The following is a 17,584-nucleotide window of genomic DNA, read 5'->3' as shown; positions in this document are numbered from 1 at the left end:
CCTTATTTTTTTGAAAGATGTCACCAAGTTGAGGATTCCAATAAAGCTATGAAACTATAACCTTTTTTTTTTAATAATTGTGATATATATCGTAAAAGATAACATGAATTAAATTTCTGTCTGATGGGTTTAACTTTTAAAAACTTTTAAATGGTTTTAGAAAGCATATTTATAAAGTTGAAAACTTAATAAAATGGAACTATATGCAGTTGCGAATTATTACTTAAATCAAATACCACAATGGTCTTTTCTTAACCTGCAATGAAGTACAGTTTGATGATATTCTCAAGCCAAATTTTTTGTAGGAATTAAGAAAAAAATCAAGAGTAAGAAAATTATTCTTAATCTTAAAATTTGTTACAGATACAATTTTAAAAATATTAAAGCAATTAAAATTTAAGTTTTGATTATAAAATTTTGGTATAATAAAAAATGTTTTATTTTAGGTCATCCATAAAGCTAAAGTTAATTATCTTCTGAATGACTTAAATAAAGATATTCAGTCTTCAGCATCTGAAATTAAAGTGGACAGCTTGTGGAGTGAGCTAAAATGCTCTCTAGAAAAAATTAAAGTGTGTACCCTAATTCTTGTTATGTATATTTTTAATTCCTATGTAGTTTTCATTAAGAATTTATTTATTTGTCACGAAACTTTTATTTTTATTTTTTTCATAGAAATTTGGTAAATATTAAGCTAATATGGAATAATTGAAAAAATGAAAACTGTAATTTTTTTTATTATAGGTTATTTTAATTCAGAGGAAACAACAAGACTGTATTTTTAGTTCTTAGGATTGATTTTCATGCTTTATTTTTTATTTGTAGGTAGAAATCAACTGTATTGTAGTATATGTGAAAAAATACTGTGATATGCCACATTATTTTTAAAAGGGTTATTTTTTACATCAAACATTTCCTTAGTAATTCTAAATTTAGGTATATTACTAGTTTCTAAAACTTCGACTAGATAGCAGCCTAATGCACAGAATGATTTTATTATTTTCATAGAAATTGTGGGGATTTATTCAAAAGCATTCTTGTGGACAATTTAAAAATGTAGCTTATCATTGTTATGCACTTGTTATTAAGCTTTAAATCTTTCCATTAACTAAAAAATAATTTATTTTATTTTAATTTTTTTTAATCTTTGTAGTAGTTTATTTTATTCCTACTAATATACCAATATTTATATTTACAATATTTATTTATCTTTTTTATGTAAGAAATGTATCTAACAAAATTTGCTTTGTTTCACAAACTAATGTGTATTGGCGTGCTTATATGTATAAAAAGTTGAATCCAAATGGTTAAAATTTGTTTGTAATCAAATGTTATTTTTTTAAAAAAAAAATCTTTAGGTTTAAAAAATATTTTTAGGTTTCTCATTTTGATGAATTTAGTAAATTCCAATTTGACTGTAGTGATGCTTAGTAACATAATTTTTTCCATTTTTTAGGACGTAGAATACATTAAAGTGATTGCTACAACTTCTTTACATTCATCAGAATCTATTGAAAGATTGCTCTTTTGTGTAAAAGATTGGGTAAGGAGAATTTTATTTATTTATGTTTTAAAAAGGGTATTAACTTACAAAGCCTTTTATGTGTTTATTTTTAAAATTATAATCAATAATAAAATAACAAGTCATTAAATAATATCGAAATTATGAAATAATTATTATGATTAAATTTCTTTTTAATTTGTTGATGTTAGTTCCTGTTTTAACTTAACTTTTTTTTGTTTTTTGTAATATTGTTCAATGTAAACCTGCGATGAAAGTTTTGATGTATTTTTTTTAATGTTTTTGTTATAATCTTAAATAATTATTTTTACTAACGGCAACTTAACAAAGTGTGAAAACCTTTGCCAATATTCTGTTTGTATTTGTCCCTTTAGGTTACATAATATACAAAATAAATTTAAATAATACTCTTGAACAGGTGAGTTTGGAAGGAAAGTTAAGATCTTGTTCAGAATTTACCAATTATACAAACAAAAATAAATATGGAATTCTGATACAAATAAGAAAGAGGGCATTTTAACATGCTTAATTGCATATTAAAAAATTAAAATTTTTATTTTTATATTTGATAGCAAGTGTTTCGATATTTAAAATTTACAGAAAGCCTGAAAAAAAATTACAAGGGAAAAACTTGTACAAAAGCTTACCAAATGTTCATTGAGACAGAGGATATGTCAACCTATGGACCAAATGACCTGAAACGGATGCTCCCCTTTAAGTTTTGTTGCCGCAGGTGGAGCAGGGAAGAATATACGGGGCAACTTCAATTGAGGTTTTGATAAATTTCAATGCTGCAAATCACACACTTCTGCCTATGTACTTTTGAACATTGTACCATATTGGTATGGCAATATGTACCTTATTAGTATATGAGTAAAAATATAAGTCAATAGTAGGAATTCTCCCTATTCGTGTAAAAATATTTATCTTTAGTACCTTTCAGAAAAAATGTATTTTTATTTTTAAATTTTTTTTTTTTTTTTAGATTGAGAATAATAAAAATTTGAATGGAATTTCATCTTTCAATACTCAGGTAAATTTAATTTTTCACTTTCTCTCTTTTATTTTTAAGCTCTTTGTACCAGAATTTGTATTTTATATTTGTGCCTATTTTTGTTTCCTACATGTTAATTGTATTTTCTTTTTGTCTTTAAGGTTAATCAGCATTTGAATAAACTTGTCACCAATAAAATTTTATCTTCATCAAATTTAAGGTAACTTCCTAAATTACTTTTTTTTTCTCTTGATAATGTTTTTAGAATGTTGCAGAAAAATCAAAATATTGATACCATGTATTTCTAAATATAAACTCATCGGTGTATGAAGTCAAATTATGTTTTTTCTTTAAACATATACTAAAAATTCAGAACTCATATGTAGGCTGATGTAAAAAAAATAAATAAAAATAAGCATTATCTTTGTCGGTAACTTTTAACTTCTCTTTTGGATAATGTAGCCTTGTTACCTTCAGGGCCTCATCTAGAAATGCAGAGGCCCTAGGTGCAAAACTGTCAGGGCCACCTGGTTGTTACTTAAAACAAAATTTACCTGCTGTTAAAAGATGAAGTGTTATGAAATTTTTTTAAGCATTAATTAGTAAATTAAGATATATTAGTAAATTTGAGCTTATATCTCTTTCAATCTATATTAGCTTATGATTATTATAAACAATTCTTCAAAAAAAATATTTGTAACATTTAGTGTCTTTAGAAATGAGGGAACCCTAGGCCTGTACCTCTCAGGCCTTATGATAAATCAGGCTTTGGGTTACATTTGTTCTCTGGAATAAAATCCCATTTAAAGTCCTTATTTTTTCTTTCACTTTTATTTTCCCCTCTCTTTCCAAGCATATCAACTTAGCAGTTTGTATTGACATTATCAATAATTGAATTTTACAAGAAGCCAATATTAATCAGACCCTAATAGCAAGAGCTTTCAGAATTCTAAAGCTAGCATGTTTGACTTTTTCTGTTTGTCTGCTGTCATACGATGAAAAATGAGCTGTAAATTCTTCTTCAAAAGAAATATTCATTTCCTATTCCAGCTTTTATGCCTTTTCAATTGTTATTTTTTGCCATTTTATCTTCAACTGATGTCTTATTTTCAGCTGTATTTATATGTTTTGTAAGAGCCATTTTGCTATATTTAGTGATCTTTGACTGATTCTCAACTAAATGGAAAAGTGTTTTTGTTTTCAACTTCTGATGGAATTTTGAGAAGTTAACGAAAGTTAACTGAACCGTCCCCTACTTATGCTTTTTGAGATTTTCCAAATATTCTCAGCTTATTCTTAGAAATATACTGTACAATTTTGTCTGGATTATTAGTTAAATTTTTCAATTTTGTTTAAAAGTATAATGAAAATAGATAATTGATTCTTACGCAGGTATTTAAATTAGTCATCTAATGATTGAGGGAAGAAGTTGTGATGTGGGTAAAATGCTCTCTGTTGGATAAATATAACATAAAACTTTTTTTGCAACATACCATTTGCATAATCCAACTTACCTACTTGTGTCAGAAACGAGAATTTCATTTATACCATTCTATTTTATTAGAGATTTGTTTTCATCTTCTGATTTTCTTAAAACATCTACACAATTGAAAAAATTTAAATTTCCCTAATTTTAGTCAGCAATTTTTATTTACATTATTATCAAATTTATTTACATTATTAGGTGATCAAAAGAAAATTTTTAAAACTAATTATCATTGGAGGAAACCCATAGTTACACAATACTAACCTGGGGTGTCACTTTGGTTCCTTCTAATTCACTAAAATTATATACATTGATTTATTTACCCTGAACTAACATTTGAATTAAAAATAAATATTAAAAATAATTATATGTAAAATAGTTATAAAAATGCATGCAATAAATTGTTTATTTGTTTCAATTTGTAGAGACAAAAAAGAAATGGAAATAATGAAGTTAAAATTTTTTTATTTTTGTATTCAGTGCTGTAATTTCCCCCCTTCAAAACTATGATTTTCTTTTTGTTTGTGCTTGTAGATTTTTGTATTAGATTTCAAAATTTCTTCGGGGATTTGAAAAGTGATCACACTGTTTTATTGTCGGCTTGAGAAAGCATTTTAAAGAAACAGATTTCAATATAATTTAAATTGTTATTGAGGGGAATTATAAATCGACTATGTCAACCTTCATCTATCAAAAGGTACCTCAAGATAGAATCAAGTTAACATGCCTTATATACTAGTGAATTGGTGTTCAATGTCTATAGTGGTAGTTACGCCACATTATAACATATAAAACATTTTCTTAATATTTTCAAAATTTTTTAATATTTGCAAATGTCAAAGTTAAAACTTATTTTTTTTTTGATATTGTAATTAAAATTAGATATGCCGTCCTGAACAATATGATGCACTTGCTAAATTTGACTGAAATTGATAAGTATTTCATCAGAAAGACTGCACCATCAGATACACCGCTTAAAATTTTAGAATATGAATACATCTGTTCAAATAGTTATTTTTAAATAAAATAAATAATTAAACAATCTTCATTATAATTCATAATAATGGATTTCAGTAGTTTTTATAGTAACTTTTCAAAATAGCATAAAATAGTACCATGTACAATTTTGCACAATTCAAACACAAAACAATCAGAATTGCATCAAGTCAATAAATTTTAAATATCCCAATTATGGCATGATTAGTTATACAGCGAATTAATCAAATGATAAAACTGTTAAAAATAATTGTAATAGGTTATTAAAATATATAATAATAAATAAATAAAAACTCTGCTCAAAATTTTCTCAAATGGAACAATTGCGAACACACAACTTGTATAAATTAATACCTAAATATTAATAAACCAAATGATTAAATCATTTAAAAACCTTTAAGATGAATTTAAAAATAAATAAATGTTGTTTTGTGCAAAATTGTACCATAAAATTATCTCAAACTTATTTTTTACAGATAATTTGGAATATCCCTATTTTAATTAATCAAATGATTAAACAGCTAAGAAATAGTATTATGAAATCTTTAAATATATAATAAAAAGATAAAAAAAAAAATCTTTCTTTAAATCATCAATGAAAACAAAAAAACAGGGCAAAAGCAAACTTGCAAAAATACAAAAGGAGTTTTCCTTTCCCATCTTTAAATTCTGATATCGTATATTTCCAAGAGCGAAAGTGATAAAGTTGATTTTAAACTGAAAATTTGAAACATTCCAACCCTACTAATCCTTTAATGAGTAGGACTTGGTATATTTTTTCTTTACAGTGCTAAGGAAGAAAAGAGGAAGGGAAATCATACTTTTGTTGATTTTTACAAGATACGATGGTTCCTTAGATGGTTTGTGGGAAAGGAACACTACAGCGGTTTCTTTTGTTGTGGAGGGTGATGTTTACTCTTACATTCTTAGCATCCATTATTCACCTGCATTGTTAATTCATTAGAGTATCAGTGATCCTAAAATATTAAATTTTTATTTATTTATTTATTTCAAATGGCAGAGGTGAATTGACATGTTAAAAAGCAAAAACACAGGAACAAAACAGGAAAGTAAAAAGTAATTTCCTCAGGAGCGCTCTTGCATCTCAATATCGCTCGGTAGACGACGACCTGCGGAGGACCCTGCAGCACAGGATGAGGCTGCCATCCATAACAGCTGTGCTCTTGCACAGAGAACAATAGGGATCATGTGCCAGCCCTACAAACGAAACAGGTGCGCGGCTAGGCAGTCATGTCCGGTATATAGTCAAAACTGAGCCACCGCTTCGCGGCCCGGCCAGTCTGGAATGGTGTTCTGTTGTAGATCACTCCACACTTTGGTTTTTACCCTTTCTGATAATTGGTGATGGAAATGCCCATTGATTTTTCATCTAACAATCCTTTTTAAAGTTGAAAAGGGGACTACTAAGAGCCTGGAGAATTCTTGTGCCTCTCTTTGCCAAAACATCAGCCCTCTCATTTCCTGCAATATCACAGTGCCCGGGAATCCATTGTAGGGCTAGAGTTTTACCAAATTGGTGGAGTTTACGTATCGCATCCTGACATTTTGGAACGTCGCAAGTGGAAGGGCAATGCATAGATTCAATCGAGCAATAGGGCATATCTCGAAGCAAAGGGCGAGCAAAGCGCCCCCTTCGAGTCTGAAAGGATAACCACATTTGAAAAAGACTCAATAAAACAAAAAAGCTGTTTGAGAGCAATATTGAATTAGATTGCTGTAAAAAGGTAAAAAGGGGAGGGTGTTAAGGAAGTTTACGAGAATCATTTTAACGAAAACGATTTTCAACTTCAGATAAAAGAGTAAATAAAAATCGTGGAATAGTCTACCCTATTAGATACACCACCTGGTTTAAAATCATAAACGCAGTGACGCATCTCCGGAAAATTTCGATAATTGTCTATATTTTTGTTATCAATATTGACATTTCTTTAATTTATTGCAGCATGAACTTTGAAGATTTCTTGCATAAAGATTTGCTTGAGTATGTCATTTCACAGTTGACTATTGGAAATTTAAGTAATGCATTTGTTGTTTGGGGAAGACATGAGGTAATTATTTCTATGTTTCACTTTTTTTTAAGTTTAATATTTTTTATTTAGCTATATTTATATTAAATTGTGTTTTTTTTCTTTATGTGAGTACTTTTTCTTATTTTTATATAGGATGAAATTGTAACAGTACTGAGTGATGAAGTTGTTAAACAAGTTGTTGAGGCCATACCTTCAGAAGTGCCTTCTAAGCTGTTAATTGCTTTTTTATCGGAAGATTTTTTCCCACCTGTCATTTCAAAATGTCCCAACTCAGTTGTGTGTATTTTACTATATATAGTTATTGGTTACAAAAATTTATTATATTCTAATATTCTGAAATGTATTTTCTATTTTGGAAATTTCAGTCATCAATTAAAATGAAACTCTTTATTAACTATTTTGGAAATTCTGTAAGCATAACACTGAGAAAAGTAAAATTAGGAGAAAAAATATTCTAAATTATTTTTGAAAAAGAATTAATTTGATTTTAGTAGTTTGCAATGTTACGGCTGAATATATGTTATATTTAATGCTAATAATTTTGATGGCTGGCAAAAAAAATCTTTTTTTTTCTTTCAAGTCATATAGTAATATGCAGTTATTTTCGCTTTTGCTCGACTTATAACTTTTAAATGATAAACACAGAAAAAAAGGTAAATGTTTCTGTATAACTAAAACTTTATTAAATAATGAAAAATTAAAATAATTTTTATCCTGTAAAAAAAGAAATGATTTGGATAATTGTTATTTTTTTAAAACAGTGCCCTTGTGTTTCAATAATCCACATCAGGAAGCAACTATTAATACAATGTTCCCACATCATGTAGGAAGATAAAGTTTGTTTTTCCTTCTATTTAAAAATTTGTATAACTATTAATTTTTTTATTTTCTTCCATTATTGATTAATAAAAAGTTACTCTAATTACACAAATCAATGTATAAAATTTTAAAAATAAGCAAACCCCAATTTTTTTTCTAATTTGCTTGCAAAAACATTTGTCAAACTAAGCCTAAATATATTTTCAATTTTCTAAAGTTTGATTTTGTGCTTATTTTTAACTATAAAGATGTGATAATAGATTTTTATTATTTTAATGTTATTTCTCTTTAGTGACGTACTTTTTTTTATATATTCAGAAATATATATAATTAATTTGTTGCATATAATTAAAATGTATTGTTAAAAACTACTTAATTTGTTTAAATTTTTTTTTGTAGAACATTATTGCAGAATGGTTAATCAAAAGAGTTACTCTCATGGAGACGTCGGAAACAGTATGATCTTTTGTCATTTTTATTTGCAGTTAAACTTATAACTCATTGCCTTGTCTCAAAAGTTCTTTTATTTAATTAGGAATTATGGCCAGAAAATGCAATTGATTTACTTTCTGTATTTTTCCATGCCATTCAAGATTTGTCTAAGACGGAAAATAAAGGCCAAATTAGCTTCTCTACAAGTTTATCTCTTCTTGCAGTTCATGTGAGTTATAATTATATTTAAGTAAATATTTTTACTAAACTCATTGAAAATTTATTTTAAGTTACAAGAACAGAATCAAGTCAGATTGAGGCAGTCTTGAACCGATGCTGTTCTTTTTGTTTACTTCTGATTTTTTTTATGATGTTTCCCATTTTGTGTGTTGTTCTTTTTGTTTACTCCTGATTTTTTTTATGGTATTTCCCATTTTGTGTGTTGTTCTTTTTGTTTACTCCTGATTTTTTTTTTATTGTGTTTTCCATTTTGTGAAACAAAAAAGTATATTTTTGTGAATTTTTCTTTATTTTGAAAAATTTTCAGATGCGTTTTCCCAAATATTTTCCGCATCAACCATGTTTTGCTCACAATCTTTGAGATATCAAATGTGTTCGAATTAATATATCAAATATGTTTGTTTTTCTGTGTTCTAAGAAATGCAAGTATCTGATTTGAGAGATTTATTTCTTTGATATTTAAGGATTGAACAAACTTGTGGTAGTTTGACATGCTTGTGGTAGTTGATCAAAGGATAAAATTTTTTCAATGTAGTAGCAAAATCTTGGAAGGTATCTCCGCAGTCAGTCAACCACGTTTCATGCAAAAATAATCAAAATCATATTTTTACAATCACTAGATATTTTGAAATTGTTATTATTGCTAAAAATAAAAGCAAGTGTATCTCTCATTGATGTTGGATCAGTAAAAAAAAGCATGTGAAATATGAAATATCGCACTCATTTACAAAAACGTTAGTAGTCTGTTACTTTGACACTTTTATAAATAAAGACAGTTTTGAAAGACTCACTTGCACTAATCGATTACCAATCAGTGAACCTGAGGCAGCTAAATGAGAATTACATTTGCACACTGGTGCAAATGCTGCCTAGACTGATTAGGGTGTGTGATTACGCGGAACATGCTCTGTGAAAGCATTGCTTTGTTTTTGTCTGATTTTATTTATTTTAAATGTAATGAAAAAGCCTTTTTTACATAATTTTTTTATAAAAATGATTTAAAATTGGGAAAAAAACGCTTTTTCTTTATAGAAATTTGATAAGAGGCTACTTCATTAATAAGAAATTTTATGAAAGGGCTAGTTTTATATGGTTATTATGAAGTGCCCAGATCAACACCTAAAAGCGTCCTTTTAAAAATAATTTAAAAAGGGTTATTAAATTTTTATTATTTTTCATTTATTCATGTAATATAAATAGTTAAAATTATAATATTAAAGTTGTGGTTTATAGATAAGCCACTAGAAATGAATTAGTTTTAAGCTTCAGAAACTTCCCAAATTTCCAGCTCTATTATTATTTCCATTCCTATGTGAGACAATGTTTATATTTATTTTGTATAATTTTAATGATATAAATTTTTGTTACGTATATTCTCTTTTATCAAACAAGTCTTTCTGTTTAAGAATATAGCAAAGCACTCCAGTGTATAGAAATAAACTTTTCATTGAAAATCCATTTATTTACAGTAACAAGCATATTACACCCTTTTCTGCATTATAAAATTTAAAAAAAAAACTAAAAATAATTCATTTAGTATAGAAAACATTTCTAGCTTTACCAATTGTCACAGCTAGTTTGCTACAACTAAAAATTGCCAGTTTATAATTATATTTATTATACCAGTTTATTATTATATTTATAATTATATTATTATATGAAGTAGCTTACCGTTACATCATGCTTATGTCCTTACTAATCTCTCTGCTAATTAGGTATTGCTCAGTAACTAGCTCAGGTTACCAAAAATTAACAAGCTAATAATCTTCAGTTCTATTTTGTGGTTAAGATCTATAATAAATGATATTGTTAATTTAATATAAATCAGTTTAATAAGAAAAAGATTATGATTATCCACACGAATGTATCCCATTCTTAAAATCAGTTTCAAAGCCTTTCACTGATAAATAAGACTTCAGTTGAAAGAAATTCTGCAGTCTCATACTCAGTAATGAGGAAAAGACATACAGATTTTTAATTTGGATTTTTTTTTAATATCCACTTCTAACATTTGCATTTAGTTAAGTGTAATCTGTATTGTTGTTAAATTGAAGAAATGTTGAAAAGCAAGAGAAAAATGTTAGATCAAAATTTTTATCTACTTATTTTTATAAAATTTCTTTTTGTTGACTAAACACCATTAAACTTCTTCTTTTATATTTATTTTAACAGAAAAAAATTGTGGATCCTGATTGTTGTGTTGGTCGGCTTAATGGAATACATCAGAAACTGAAGTGGCTGTTATTGTTAAAGTCTCAGTTTAATTGTCAAGTGCCTTTATCAAATTTTCAGGTGAAAGTAAATTTTATTTAATTGAGTTGTTATTTTTACCCTAAATTTTTGTTAATTAAGATTTTGATTTTGTTTCAGGACTCTAAAATGGGTCTTGTGTTTGCTGTGCTGGACCGTATAGATCTACAGATTATTCCAAATGTTATTGAAATTTTTGCTAGACCTTATGCTTTAGATAATGATTTAGATCTTGATTTTTGCCTTGAACAATACATAAAGGTATGCGAGTTTTATTTAAGTTCCTCAATTATTTTTTGATTGTCAAAATACAATAAAAAGTTTTTTTTTTTTTTTTAACTTCATAATGTTGTGTTTGGTATGGTTTTAAACCTAATAGGATTACCCTATGGTATAATATTTCTTTTAATTTATTTTATTTTGCCTTTGGTATAATTTTTTTAAACGTTTGCCATATACCATTAGCAAATTTTTACCATAGACTTATGGTGAACTTTTTCTGAAGGTTGTGACATCTTTGTCATATAGCTAGGGCCTATGGTATTTTGTCATTTCTATGCTGAGAATAATGTATCCATAGGTAAATGTATACAAGTGTCATTGAATTACAAAAATCATTCCAAGTTCATTTACAAGAATGATTATAATAGGTGAAATTAAGATAACAAAATAACTAATTAAACATTTGAGAAAAGACAATGATAAAGTAGGAATACAAATGACCTTCATGAGACAATACATGCCGTTTATTCTGTTATTTGTTACAAAAATAGAGCAGAAAATAACTAAGGTAAGATGAGTTGTTAAAAATTTAAGTGGAGTGAACTCTGAGATTTGTTTGCTCTGTACTATGTAGGGGTTTGTCCAGGCCAAATTTATTACCATTTAGCAGTACCTTCACAAATTCAACTTTAGCACAAAATACTTTTTCTTAAAATTTTATTTTTGTATCCCTTAAGAAACGATAAATCCATATTTTTACAATATTTTTGTGTTGATTTTTTTAATATAATTTTTAAGTTTCACAAATTATGTCAAAATTTTCACAAAATAAGTACCCCTGAGAAAAACCTAGACAGGCCCCTGCTACGCATATTTCTTGAAAATATTCTAAAATTGATCCGAAAATTAAAGATAGAGCTCAACATTGTAGAAAGTCACGAAACATAACACTCTTGTTGCAAGATATAGATTGTTCCTAGATTATTCTAAACTCATCCACGGTTACGAATAATTCTCAGAGTTTAATATTGCCCCCTTCCAGAACACAATTTTCTTTTGTTTTTGAAATTTCTCCCAATATTAATAAAGGAAATTCAAATTTATTGAAATAGTAATAATTTATAAAACTAAAAAAATCTCAGTCTGTAACTTAGGGAATTTAAACTTATAAATAAGCAAATTGAATTACAACATTATTTGTGTTACATTCTTTTAGAAAATATTCTTTTTTTAGACAGCAATTTGATATGGCATAAGGAAATAAAAATGTTAAATGAACTTTAAAAATCTATACTTTAATATTTAAATTACCTACTTTAAATTTTTTTTATGCTTTATTTGTAGAAATAATAAATTTTTAATAAACCAACAAGATAGTTAGGAAGTTAATAATAGTTAGGAAGTCAGTCTAATTTGTTTTGGTTTGGGAAGAAAGCACAGAAACATTCTTAAATTGATTAAAACAAATTTAAGTTATTATCTATAAGTGACAACCGTTTCTCCTTATGCAGTTTTTTTAATTTGACCGAAAATCTCCCATAGGTCCGCATCAATTTCTCTCGAACCACGTTCGTGCAATCAAATATATTTTGCACCATTCTTTAGGTCTGAAACTTGGGTTGAAATCTCCATGTTTTGAGTTCCCCAAAATTCTTTTAAATGGAGTTTTGTGGAAAAATTGTTAAAGTCTGAAGTTCTTGAAAGCTTCACAGTTAGAATTTTTAGGGATATTAAGTTCTGTGAAAACATATCTAAGTCCTGAAAACTGGGAAAGTACCATTATACGTCAAAATCATCTGGTTAGAGTTATTTATAAAATTGGCTAAGATCTGAAACTTGTATGTTGAAATTGCCATGTTATGAGACCCCCAAAATTCTTTTAAGTTGGAGTTTTGTGGAAAAATTGTTAAAGTCTGAAGTTCTTAAAAGCTTCCCAGTCGGAGAATTTTTAAGGATATTAAGTTCCGGGACATCTAAGTCCTGAAAACTGGGAAAGTACCATTATACGTCAAAATCTTATTATTATTAGAGTTATTTATAAAATGGGCTAAGTCTGAAAATTAAAAATAATGTTGTCGAAATCATTAGAATATTAGGTTCAAGTAGTTAGAAAATCAATTAAATCAAAAATTTGAAAAAGTGAAAAAAAGAAAAGAAAAGGTGGATGGATACTCAGTCAAGGTTTCAGTGTCAAGCTTGCTCAGGCAGTGACTTGACTTCAGTATAAATTGAAACACTTTTTGTTGTTGTTGAAATAGTCAAGAAAAAAAGTAGTGTGTGGAGTCTCTCTGCGCGGAAGAAGTGAAACTTCATAATGTGGAAATGAAAATAGGAAGGGGTAGAAATTGATTTTTAGTGAAAACATATTGTTTCTTTAAGACAAACTTTATTAACATTGCTTACAATTCACAATTGATCACATCTTTTAATTATTTTCGAGTGGAGAAATATCCAAATCTATAACATTTACAATGGGATTATGATAACTAAAGTAAGATACAAAATGTTTGAGTTCTATTTTTTTAATATTTCTTGCAAAAGCAGCATCAATGGTAGTTACCCCTTTGGTTGTTGGATCATTCCTACCATTTATTATTTCCAATCCAAATTTGTCTTTAAGGAAGGTTAATAATGTTTCAGGTAACGAGAAATTCACATTAAAATCTCCTGCAAGGATCACAGGCTGCTCGTTGCCATGGTAGCGTTAAACTTTTAATGCAACCTTGTTGGAAGTCGCATTAGAAGTTTCCCTTCAAAATTCATTTAAAATAATGACAAACTTCTATGAAGCTTTATTTGAAAGTAGGATTGTTTTTATTAACATAGAATTAAGCTGAACTGTTGGACCAGAAAAAAACAAAGACTCCTGCTTTCCTTGGTGACCAGATCTCCTCTTCTATGTGAATGGCATACCTTGAATGGTGTGTTTCCATTACCTTGTCTAATGTCCTAAGCGCATCATAACTATGTGGCATGTTTCCATAAGATTGCTATAAGTGTATGATGTGTTCCCATAAGTTTGTCATGCTTGTATGGTGCATTTCCTTTGTGAAATCATATTCTTATGGTGTATTGCTATATAAATTCTATAAAAATTATTTCTCCATAGGTTACTATTGAATACCATAGGTCATAAATGTTTTATAATGTTACTTATACATTTTTCTTATATTTGTTGCTATATAGATGATCTTTCACAATGTTTAACAAGAGAATTTCTTTGCCAATCAATCAGTATTATTTTAATTTTCTAGTATGAATCTCTTCGTAATTTTTTAATGATGACAAATCATCAAATCTTGTTGACATGCCCCAGTCAAATACTTGCATGTATGGAACAATCTTAAATTCATTATATTTATATGTAGTTTTAGTTAGACAAATTCGTAGTGCTTTCAGGGAACTAAGGTTTTTTTTTTGTGTGAAAAAGTATCAATATTATTTTCTTATGCTTTTTGGATGGCTCTATTTGAAAAAGAAAAAAGAAAACTGGATTGACTTTTCTTAATGTGTTCAGCATGTAAGTTAACAGCCTGTGAGGTTTCAGAATGAAGTTCTGTCTCTAATTTATCCTGCTATAAAAAGAAATGAAATTTTCAATGAAACATTTGCATTAATATTTTACTCCAAAATTCAAACATTTTCTTAACTTTGCTATAATTTTGCTATATTTGATTCATTTGTTTTGAAACATCGATAAAATTTTGTGGAAATATATTAATTTTTTTTAGTTTTATTCAAAAATTAATAATTTCTGTAAATTAATTTCAAAATAAACTGTAATTGGCAGACTTTGTTTATCTTCACAGTTTTTCATTATCTTTATTTTTCAGACTGTTTTTCAATCAACAAGAATGATGCATATAAAAAAACTATGGGAAGAACGTTTAGTTTCAATCAATAATTGCATCCAGTCAACAAACAGGAGAATGAGTTCTGCATTGCTGATTATTTCTAAAGCCGATGTCCCATGGTCAGAATGTGTTAAGAAATTAGTTCAACAAGGCTTGGAGTGTGTTCATGATAGGTGTGATAATTTTTATTCAAATATTTTGTAATATGACGTAAATTGAGACTATGTTTGAGTTTTAGGTAACAGTTAAAATTTAGGAGCTGTTAATAATTGTGTCGACTAAAAAATTAAATGTAAGTTTTCGTAATAGATATAAATTTTCTGGCACTATTGCCCTCAATTCTGTTGCAGAAAATTTTTGATTGATATTTTGATTGTGTTCTTATTGAAAAAATTATATGAAAAATATTAAATTTTTTTCATATAACACTTTTTGAGAAATGTTTGAGGAACATTCTGCTATATTCTTTCTAGAATGTTATTGATACACGCAAGGGATGTATCAGATACTTGACAATTCATGATACCTAATCAGATTTTGTTCAAACAATTATTATTTAGAACAGATTTTTTAATATTTAAAAAAAAAATATGTATTTTGTTGTTGCATATCACGAACTAAGCATCTACCCCTGTTATATCACGAAGTCCAAGTTTAAAATTATTTTTTTCTCATTGTTTTTATATATGTTTTTCGATTTTTTACAATAAAAAAAACCCTCCTAAATCTATTTTGTGTTTATTTCAAACACATGTATTTATGTTCATTTTATTTGCTAACAATGACAAAGAAAAGTTGTAATGTTTTTTTTTTTAAGAACTACTTTGAAACTTAGCAATATGAGTGTTAAATAAATGATTGTAATTGCAAAGACAAAATGATGCAAATTTTTTTTTTTAAAGTCTTAGCAAGGCACCATTTTTTTTTTTTTAGTTTAATTTTTATGACAATATGTCCCAACCCAACTAAATAAAGCCACCTTGAATTTTTGTCACAATTCGACACGACGAAAATTTATGAGAACCAAACTTCTTTATGTAGAAAGTCTATGTCTAAGCACATATTTACACTGAGTAATTCGCTTCCTGCTCTACCTGGACAGGGAAAAAATATTGAATGAGTAAAAAAGTGTCATATCAAAATAAAGCCACCTCTGATTATTGTTATTATCTGTCTTGTTTACATATAACTTCAAATATTTGTTGTTGGATACCATGTACTAAAACCCTGGAAGACATTAGCATCAATATTTACAATTTGATGCTTGATATTTACTATTTTACAATGATGACAGCCTTCAATTCTGCCTCAAACCAAAACTGCTACTTTTTGGTGCATATAGTTCTACTGAGGATATCTCTCAGATTTTTATCTATTTATTTTTTCTGAAATTTAGATCAGGTAAAATCCTTCCCCTTTGTAGAGGATTAAAATTGTGATGGCATATCTTCAGATCATCCTCATGGATGTTTCGCTGACCATCGCCAATAGCCCATTGTACAGCTCTAATGCAACCTGAATAAAGTACATACCTTTGCTTGTAGATAGCTTTCAGTACGCGCTACTGCTAATATTTCTGATATCATGAATTTCTTGTATGTTATATAAAAGGAAATAGTGGAGAATTAGAAATGCTGCGAAAGGGCTGCGGCTATGATGCTAAACTTAACATGGTGGTAAGCCTAAGGAAAAGGGCGCATGGAGGCTATCAATTACCGAAAAAATGCTTGAAGCTCATTTACTAGCAGTTGAACCAAGAATTGTTGATCCAAGTCTGATTTTCCAGCAAGTGAATGCTTTAATTTACCCTGCAAAATCTTCAAAGTGGTGGTTTTTGGATAATAGGTGCATATAATGAGTGACCTGCTCTTTCCATGGTTCAATTCAATGGTTTTTTTTATTGTGGATTTCCACAATATATATGTTTGGTTATTTTACATTTAGTTAAGGGCAAAAATCAAGATAGCTTTGTTTTAGTTGGGGCACACTGTATGTATGTACGTATTTCAACATTGAAAATTACGATATATACATAATATATATATTTATTTCTCTCCTTTCAGAGTTAAAGAGTTTGAAGTGGAGGCTAAATTAGTGGGTTTAAAAGAAATTTTGGCAAAATATGGCCTAAAAAACTTTTCCAAGGAAAATGACCCAAATACGATAAAAGTAAGTAGCGTTCCTTAATTATTTTCTAATTATTTATATTCTTAAATAAATGCAATGTTAATTTGAAACATAATAAGGAGAATCTAGAATCTGTCTTCAGCTCACCATAAAATATGATTTAATTTAGATTTGAGAATATCAAAATGTAATGAAAATTTTAAATTATATTTTACAGTGAAACTATAATTTTAACAAATAAGATTTAAAAAAAAAGAGAAAAGAGCAGAAGGCAAGATTTACTTATATGTATGAAAACTCAAATAATTTTTATCTTCAGACTTTCACAAGCAATCAACGCATGTTAAATACTGTATGTTAAACATGAAATATTTCATTCTCTGTTCAACCTTACAGATAAAAAAATAAATAAAAAAAAAAAAGTAAAATTTACTCTGAACTTACAGAAAATTTATTGAACATTGGAATGCCTTTAATTTAGCACTGAATATCTTATGGGACTTCCGGGCATTAAACCCTAAATTTAGTATTTATTACTTTTTTTTTTTTACATTTGCTGTGTTAGTGATCTTTTTTCTCTTTTAAATGTTA

General features: G+C 27.7%; 1 protein-coding gene across 1 annotated transcript in view; it reads left to right on the top strand.

Annotated features, from left to right (window-relative positions):
• rod (kinetochore component rough deal) overlaps positions 1 to 17,584 on the top strand; it is a 101,697-nt gene that overhangs the window by 34,334 nt on the left and 49,779 nt on the right. The window contains exons 15-26 of the mRNA XM_071178661.2: positions 447 to 572; positions 1,457 to 1,543; positions 2,508 to 2,555; positions 2,678 to 2,736; positions 6,962 to 7,067; positions 7,182 to 7,325; positions 8,268 to 8,324; positions 8,404 to 8,529; positions 10,713 to 10,832; positions 10,911 to 11,051; positions 14,846 to 15,039; positions 16,930 to 17,035. Coding sequence (XP_071034762.2) covers positions 447 to 572; positions 1,457 to 1,543; positions 2,508 to 2,555; positions 2,678 to 2,736; positions 6,962 to 7,067; positions 7,182 to 7,325; positions 8,268 to 8,324; positions 8,404 to 8,529; positions 10,713 to 10,832; positions 10,911 to 11,051; positions 14,846 to 15,039; positions 16,930 to 17,035 — 1,314 coding nt within the window. The remainder of the gene's footprint in view (positions 1 to 446; positions 573 to 1,456; positions 1,544 to 2,507; positions 2,556 to 2,677; positions 2,737 to 6,961; positions 7,068 to 7,181; positions 7,326 to 8,267; positions 8,325 to 8,403; positions 8,530 to 10,712; positions 10,833 to 10,910; positions 11,052 to 14,845; positions 15,040 to 16,929; positions 17,036 to 17,584) is intronic.

The sequence above is a fragment of the Parasteatoda tepidariorum genome, chromosome 6 (genome assembly GCF_982258835.1).
Source record: "Parasteatoda tepidariorum strain Cologne lab strain chromosome 6, Ptep-v5.0, whole genome shotgun sequence".
Classification (NCBI taxonomy): Eukaryota; Metazoa; Arthropoda; class Arachnida; order Araneae; family Theridiidae; genus Parasteatoda; species Parasteatoda tepidariorum.
Note: the sequence above shows the minus strand (reverse complement) of the source record. Positions and strands in the feature narration are given on the sequence as shown.